This window comes from Orycteropus afer, unplaced genomic scaffold, assembly GCF_000298275.1.
Source record: "Orycteropus afer afer isolate SDZICR_OR568_19922 unplaced genomic scaffold, OryAfe1.0 scaffold00017, whole genome shotgun sequence".
Classification (NCBI taxonomy): Eukaryota; Metazoa; Chordata; class Mammalia; order Tubulidentata; family Orycteropodidae; genus Orycteropus; species Orycteropus afer.
The window spans coordinates 11,570,831-11,579,041 of NW_006921604.1; the positions used below are offsets into that span (position 1 = coordinate 11,570,831).

The 8,211-nt window shown below is 36.6% G+C and overlaps 1 protein-coding gene across 1 annotated transcript in view; it reads right to left on the reverse strand.

The window, feature by feature from the left end:
* The window catches only part of LONRF2 (LON peptidase N-terminal domain and ring finger 2), a 70,200-nt gene that overhangs the window by 23,722 nt on the left and 38,267 nt on the right, over positions 1-8,211 (reverse strand). The window contains 4 exon segments of the mRNA XM_007959535.1: positions 1,008-1,129; positions 5,883-5,997; positions 6,280-6,373; positions 7,307-7,508. Coding sequence (XP_007957726.1) covers positions 1,008-1,129; positions 5,883-5,997; positions 6,280-6,373; positions 7,307-7,508 — 533 coding nt within the window.

Sequence of the window (8,211 nt, forward strand, 5' to 3'; positions counted from 1 at the left end):
TAGGAGCTCTGGTAGCATAGTGCCTAAGGCACTTGACTGCTAACCAGAAGGCTGGCAGTTCAAACCCACCAGCCACTCCTTGGAAAGAAGGGGTTGGGCACTCTACTTCCGTAGTGATAGTGTCTTGGCAACCCAAGAAGGGGTCACTATAAGTCGGGTCCGACTCGATGGCACAAAGCAACAACAACAACATAAAGAAAAGTTACAGATTAACCAAACCTACTGTCACAGAGTTGATTTTGACTCACAGCAACCCTATAGCACAGAGAAGAACTACCCATAGGGTTTTCAAGGCTGTAAATCTTTCCAGAAGGAAACTGCCTTATCTTTTTCCCACATTAGCTGGTGGTTTCAAACCACTGACCTTTTGGTTAGCAGCCAAATGCTTTAACCAGTGCTCCACCAAATCTCCTAAGTTTAACCACATTAAATGATAAAAAAAAAAAGACAATTATTAATCAATCTTTCCATGTGGCACAGTGATTAAGCAATTGGCTGCTAACCGAAATGTCAGCAGTTCCAACCCACCAGCCACTCCACGGTAGAAAGATGTGACAGCTAGAAAGATGTGACAGCCTGCTTTTGTAAAAGATTTACAGCCTTGGGAACACTGAGGCAGTGCTACTCTGTCCCATAGGATCATTCTGAGTAGGAATTAACTCCACAACAATGGGTTTGGATAAAACCATAAACCTAGGTATTGCTTTCTCTCCCATAGTTCTAAATACATAGCATTTTTGATTCTGGAAAAATAAAAATTCAGTATCACTTATTCAAATACAAAATGCAACTATATAATTCTGTTAAAATACACTTCTGAAACAATTCCTGTAACTTCTTGCAATTAAATTTCCATAAACTCTTTACACTTAATTTCCTCCCCATTCAGATGCTTTCTAGTTTCTTTGCCAAGACAAAATCTGGAAAAAAAAAAAGCTATTAAGTAAACAAGGATTTTCTTCTTTAATCTGACCTCAAAACCAAGTACATACAGCATGAACACTTACATTGTTAGTTCCAACATTTCTTCATTATGAATTCTCTTCCTGTTGGACAACTGATCTGGCAAATATCGAAGTATTAATTCTTCAACCAGAGTAGTTATTTGAAAATTTCTGCTTTCCAACAACTACAGAAAAAGAAAATGTTAAATGTTGTTGCTGCCAATAGTTGCCATTAACCATATGGTAATTGATTCTAAAGGAAAAAGCACTATCTTTCCAGTCTGGAAGTTCAACAAGGAGGTGAAAGAGTGCAGTGTCTCCAAGACAAGAAAGGATACAGACTGAGAGCACAGAGGGGACAGTCTGTGAAGGGAACAGGGACAGTTCACTTCCTCCATGGTAAGAGAAAGGAGAAGATGAATACCTGGAGGAAGGACGAGGCAATTCCAGGCTGGAGGGATTCTACATTTTCAAGATTCATAATGTCAGGGAGGGAAGAGAGAGTGAATGATGTAGGATATATAGGTGAGCAAAGAAATACAAAAGAATCATCTTGGAGAGTGAAAAAGGGAAGTTACTAGAAAGTAGTAAGAATGACTGCTAATGTTTTAGGTCTGAGATTTTAAGATCTCCCTAATTTTGTGGTTTTCTCTAGGTTTGTTATATTACTCATGTGGTACATCTAAAAGGCAAGAGTTGATTTTACTTAGGACTGAAGAAAGGGGCTAAAGGGACCAAGGAATTCAAGCTGCATATGAAGGGAAACAGGTAGAGAATGAATAAAAAAGTGCTAGGATCAATGGGTTGAAGGGTCATGATATAGTTAAAGAACAATTCCTCTATGTATGTGTGTGTGTGTGTGTGTGTGTTCTGCATCGTTTTATCTCAGGCTTATAACAGCAGATAATGGCACTTTCTCATTGAGATCCTAATATTCATCATGTACCATTGTAGGTGCTTCATATACACTGGGGTGGTCCTTAAACAATATAGTACAGTCAGCTCTCTATATCCCCAGGTTCAGCAGCCTCAAACTCAACCAGCTGTGGATCCAAAATATTAGGGAAGAGGGGGAAGCAATCCTTCAAAGGCTAAGAGGAAGCATAAAGTGCTATTTATATAGCATTTATATTATATTAGGTATTATAAGTAATCTAGAGATGATCTAGGAGTTCTGGTGGCGCAGTGCCTAAAGCATCTGACTGCTAATCAGAAGGCTGGCGGTTCAAACCCACCAGCCACTCCTTGGAAGGAAGATTGGGCAATCTACTTCCGTACAGATACCACCTCAGAAACCCAAGGAGGGGTCACTATGAGTTGGGACTGACTCGAAAGCAGTGAGTTTGGTTTTCTTTTTTTTTGGAGATGATTTAAAGTATACAGCAGTAAATGTAGGTAAGTTATATGCAGATACTATGCCCATAAGGGACTTGAGCATTTGAGGATTTTGGTAGCAGCATGGGGTGGTACTGGAACCAATCCCCCACAGACACTGAGGGACGACCATATAGATAAGACCTACACTGCAGGAATAAGGCAGCTGGGTCTCAAAAAGTCCAGACACTATTGCAGAGGCCCTGGCACAGCACTAACTGCAGGCCTGGCAAGTTTCAGTGTCCTATTTATGTGGTAACTTGCTGCATTTTGAGCTCCACATATTTCAATCATATTTATAATGGAGTGAAACCTAAACATACTGCCAAGTTACCCTTTTCACACAAATTCAATGTACTGCAGTCATAGACAGGGACCTAGAAGTTCAACCTTTAGAAACAAGAGAAAATGGCAATTAACAGAGTAACTGGTAAAAACAAGCATCTGCTTAATTCACAATACTGCCTCATAACTGTCATAATTAAAGACACAGGTATTTTATAAACTATTAATTAAAGACATCCTTTCATTGAAGAATGCAGCAAAATTTTACTTGAAATTGTTAAGACTTTCATATAAATGTATATAATCTAATTAGTAATTTATGCTCATACCAACACAAGTTAGGTCTAAAGTTCAAAAAGTATCTTCTGAATTGAACGAAAGTCAAATTATGATTTGTGGTTCACCCTATTATTATTATGATTTCTGGAACACTGGCAATCCATGCACACTTTCCACATAACCATTCATTCATTCATGCAGCAAAGATTTCTTAAGCTTCTCTGTGTGTTCTGGTCCTTGGAGATACAGCCCTTAAGGAAGTTATATTATAATGACAATCCCTAGGCACCGTTTCATGATAAAGCCCTTTACAAGGCAGAGGCTGAACAAAGAAGTGAATAAAAGGGTCTGTGCAACAAAAGGTAGGCACAAAGATAGGCACGTTTCTCTCACAAGATGAGCCAGCTCTAGGCAGGTCAGATGTTACGTTATTCTTTTAGCAGAAGAGATGGTAACCAGTGTAGAACAGGACTGCCTAAGAGCTACATACAGACTAAAAAGCATGGGCTGATCTATCCAGCAGCATGAAAAAGCACAGTACAATAAACTGATATTCAAAATGATAACATAATGATAATCCTGAACACTTAGAGACTCAGTATGCAATTTAACAATGCAAGTACATATATGTTGTTGTTTTAGGTGCCATCGAGTCAATTCCAACTCATAGAGACCCTATGTAAAACAGAACTAAGTACTACCCAGTCCTGCACCATCCTCAATCTATGCTAGGCTTGAGCACATCACTGCATCCAATCTATCTTGCTGATGCTCTACTTCACCATCCTCCAGGGATCAGTCCCCCTTCAGACAATGTGACCAACATATGAGAGATGAACGCTGGCCATTCTGACTTCTAAGGGGCATTCTTGCTGTATTTCTTCCAAGACAGATTTGTTCGTTCTTCTGGCAGTCCATAGTATATTCAATATTCTTCAACACCACAATTCAAAGGCATCAATTTTTTTTTTTGTCTTCCTTATTCATTGTCCAATTCTCACATGCATATGAGGCTACTGAAAATACCATGGCCTGGGTCAGGTACACCTTAGTCTTCAAAGTGACATCTTTGCTCTTTTACACTTTAAAGTGGTCTTTTGCAGATTTACTCAGTATGATACATTGTCTGATTTCCTGACTGCTGCTTCCATAGGTATTGATTTTGAGTCCCAGTAAAATGAAATTCCTGACAATCAGTCATTTCTCCATTTATCATGATGTTGCTTAATGGTCCAGTTGGGAGGATTTTTCTTTTATGTTGAAGTGTAATCCATACTGAAGGCTATAATCTTTGATATTCATCAGTGAGTGCTTCAAGTCATCTTCACTTTTAGCAAACAAGGTGTGTCATCTGCATATCACAGGGTGTTAATAAGTCTTCTTCCAATCCTGACACCAAGTTTTTGAAGAGTCCAGCTTCTTGGATTATTTCTTGAGCAAACAGACTGAACAACTATAGTGAAAGGATACTACCCTGTCGCACAACTTTCCTGATTTTGAACCACAGTATCCCCTTGTTCGATTTGAACAATTGCCTCTCAGTCTACGTACAAGTTCGTCATGAGCACAAGGAAGTATTCTGAAATTCTCATTCTTTGCAATGTTATACCTAATTTGTTATCATCCACTAGTATCTCTGAAAAGTCAATAAAACACAGGTAAACATCTCTCTGGTATTCTTTGCTTTCATCCAAGATCCATTTGACATCAGTAATGATATCCTTCATTCCATGTCCTCTTCTGGATCTGTCTTAAATATTGGCAGGTCCATCAACATACTGCTGCAACTGCTTTTGAATTATCTTCAGCAAATTTTACTTCTATGTGATAATAACAATATTGTTCAATAATTTCTGTATTCTGTTGGATCACCATTCTTTGCAATGGACACAAATACAAATCTCTTCCATCTGGTTCACCAGGTAGCTGCCTTTTAAATTTCTTGGCATAAACAAGTGAGTAACTCCAATGCCATATTCACTTGCTGGAAATCTCCAATAAGCATGCCATCCATTCCTGCAGCCTTGTTTCTCACCAATTTCTTCAATGCAGCTTAAACTTTTTCCTTCAATACCACTGGTTCTTAATCTTATGTTATACCTCCTGAAATGGTTGAACATCGACCAATTCTTGGTACAGTGACTCGGTATTCTATCTTCTTTTGATGCTTCTTGCATTGTTCAATATTTTGCCCATAGAATCCTGCAATAATGCAACTTCAGGTTTGAATTTTTTCTTATAGTTCAGCTTGAGAAATGTCAACTGTGTTCTTCCCTTTAGGTTTTCTTAACTCCAGGTCTTTCCACATTTCTTTATGATACTTTGTCTTCTTGAGCCACTCTTTAAAATCTTTTGTTCAGTTCTTTTGTTTCATCATATTTCTTCCATTCACTGTAGCTACTAATACTCTCCATTCAAGAGCAAGTTTCAGAGTCCCTTGTGACACCCATTTTGATCTTTTCTTCCTTTCCTGTCTTTTTAATGACCTTCTGCTTTCTCCTGTATGCTGTTCTTGATATCATACCACAACTTGTCTAGTAAAGTAGAGAGGGTCAGTGGAAAAGGGGAAGACCCTCAATGAGATATACTGACACAGTGGCTCCAACAATAAGCTCAAGCAAAGCAAAGACTGTGAGGATGGTGCAGGACTGGGCAATGTTTTGTACTGTTCTACATAGGGTCACTACTATGACTCAGAGCTGACCTTATGGTATCTAACAACAAAATTATTTCATCCATTTAAAAATAACAAGTGGTGAGGATTCAATAATATTAGCTATTTTCAGTATATCTCAAGTATCATTTATAGCTAAAAATTTCCTGAAATTTAGTCATTTCTATATCTAAACTTTTGTATTTTTTGAGAATACATAGGAAGAAGATCCATCTATGAATGGGGAAATCTGATCTTCTTTCACAAGTAGGCAGCAGAAACAAAGCAAATGCATAAAATAAGAACCAGAAGAGGAGCCATCTAACTGTTGCACAGTATCTACTTACTTCAGGAAGTAATTTTTTGCATGACGGACAATGTGGGGCATGGTCAAGACAGCTGTCAAGGCATTTTAGGCAAAACGTATGTCCACATGGTGTAGTAACAGGCTCAATAAGCAACCTAGGGGAAAACAAATCAGGGTTTTCAGAAAGAAAGCTCCAGAAGAGACTTTAAGTAATCTTATTTCTTTAATAAGGATTCTTCTGCAATTCCCCTGCTATTCTAGAATCCACTTATACTTATTCCCATTTTATAATCTCCACAATCAAAGCTTTAGAAAATCAATCTATTATTAGTAAGGTATAACTAATTTCTCTGATAATAAAATATCCATTACATTTAGGTATGAAATTCAGAAAGGATAAATTTTTAAAAGGGCTGCAAAGATTGTGTGCCACCTACCTCATGCAGAAAGAACACTCCAAATCAGTTACAGCTATTGAGATCCCTGGATTTTTTCCAACTTCTGAGTCCATGATACTTTGAGGTGAAGAAGCTGCATCTGAAAAAATGTAAATTCTATAATCAACACTTGAACATCTGAGTAACAGAATGCAATAAGTTTATTTCCTCTGGATAAAATGTTTAAAATTAATATAATAGGTCATGCTGGGTAGAAACATTTCCTGTCCAGTTAACAGTACATAGCAATAATTTATTTGGATGGTAAGTATGAGCCAGTTAAAACGCTACCTAAATCCTATGTTTGATTATGAAGTCATTGCAGCATTACTCATCTAAAATGTTCTATAATCTCATAATTGATATATTTACATTTCATTATTAATGAGCATCTCTATCAAAGAGCATCCAATAGAAAGTAGTCAATTTAGCTCATTGTCTGTAGTTCTAATAAATACTCCAATGGTCTGTTAGATAATAATGTGATCTTATGTGATTTGGTGGCTCTTAAAAAAAAAGCTTAGTATTTTAATAGATATAAAGGATAAAAAAATGTAATTCATACATAAAATGACAGTTACTTACAAAACATTTTTACATCATGTAATTCTAAAAAGTTTACAAAGAATTATGCCAATTGATTAATTCCTATAGAACCTGTAACATTCGCTAAAATAAATTTAACAACATGGTTAACATTGCTACCTATGACATTTTAATTCATAAAAAAATCAGGTTGATGGATCTATTTTCTCTATTCTCCCCTTTTCCCATCCTTGTCATATTTAAAATCCCATTTCCCCTTCACTTTCAAATTCTGGGCTTAGTATTTTATAGAAGTAGCCCCTAATTCAAAGGTCAGACTTTTTCCAAGTTTTCTTCTTTTTTCCCATTATTTCTCTCCTTCCTCTCTCCTGCCCCTTGTTATAAGCTCATAAAAAATGTTGTATTTACTATGAAAAATGTATATTCAAGAATTTTAAACTAACTGTGTTAAAAAAGTTAAATTACAAAAGAGTTTACTGACCTTTCTTAGGAATTTTTTCAGGGATGTTCACATCAGGCACACTCTTCAATTCACTGGGAAACCGTCTCTTTACACCAGTGCCAGGTTTTATTGAAAGGATATTCTCTATTATTTCATTATCCTCTTCACATTGTTGACTCATTATATGATAGAAAACTGAAGCATTGGTATTTTTAAACATGTCACGGTTTACAGATGAACTCTGGGTAAGTACGAAAAAAGAATCCTGAATATTAAAGAAATGCCATCATAAAAGGGGGAAAAAAAAAACCTGCACAACAACCATCTTTGAAATCTTCAGAAGAGGGTTTACAGTCTTCCTTTATTAGTTCATTTCATCTATTAACAGAGCAACATATATGTACATACAAACATTCCATGCTATTTTTTTTTTCCTTTACAGCAACATATACAAAAATAACTGTGGTGATGGGATATAAATAAAACATACACACATATATACACAAGAGTTTTATATCTAGCTACAGATATATATATAAGCTCTGTCTGTCTGTCTATCTGCCTACCTACCTATATAGATATAACAAATTCTGGTGGTACAATGGGTAAGGCATTTGGGTTCTAACCCATTATCACTGGTTCAAATCCACCAGCTGCTCTGAAAGAGGAAAATGAGGCAATCTACTTCTATAAAGATTTATAGCCTTGAAAATTCTATGGGAGTCACTATGAGTTGGAATCAACTCGATGACATTGGATTTTGTTTCGGTTAAATATAGATATATAAAACAAAATCTACCTATTCAAATAATTCCTCTGTTTTTAACTCTAAGCCAAAAATCAAGTCTCTTGATATTCCGAGTTATTAAGAGGTATTCTAGAGTTCTGGCAAGATGGCGGACTAGGCAGAAAGACTGCACAGACCCTCTTCAACAAAGAAAAGG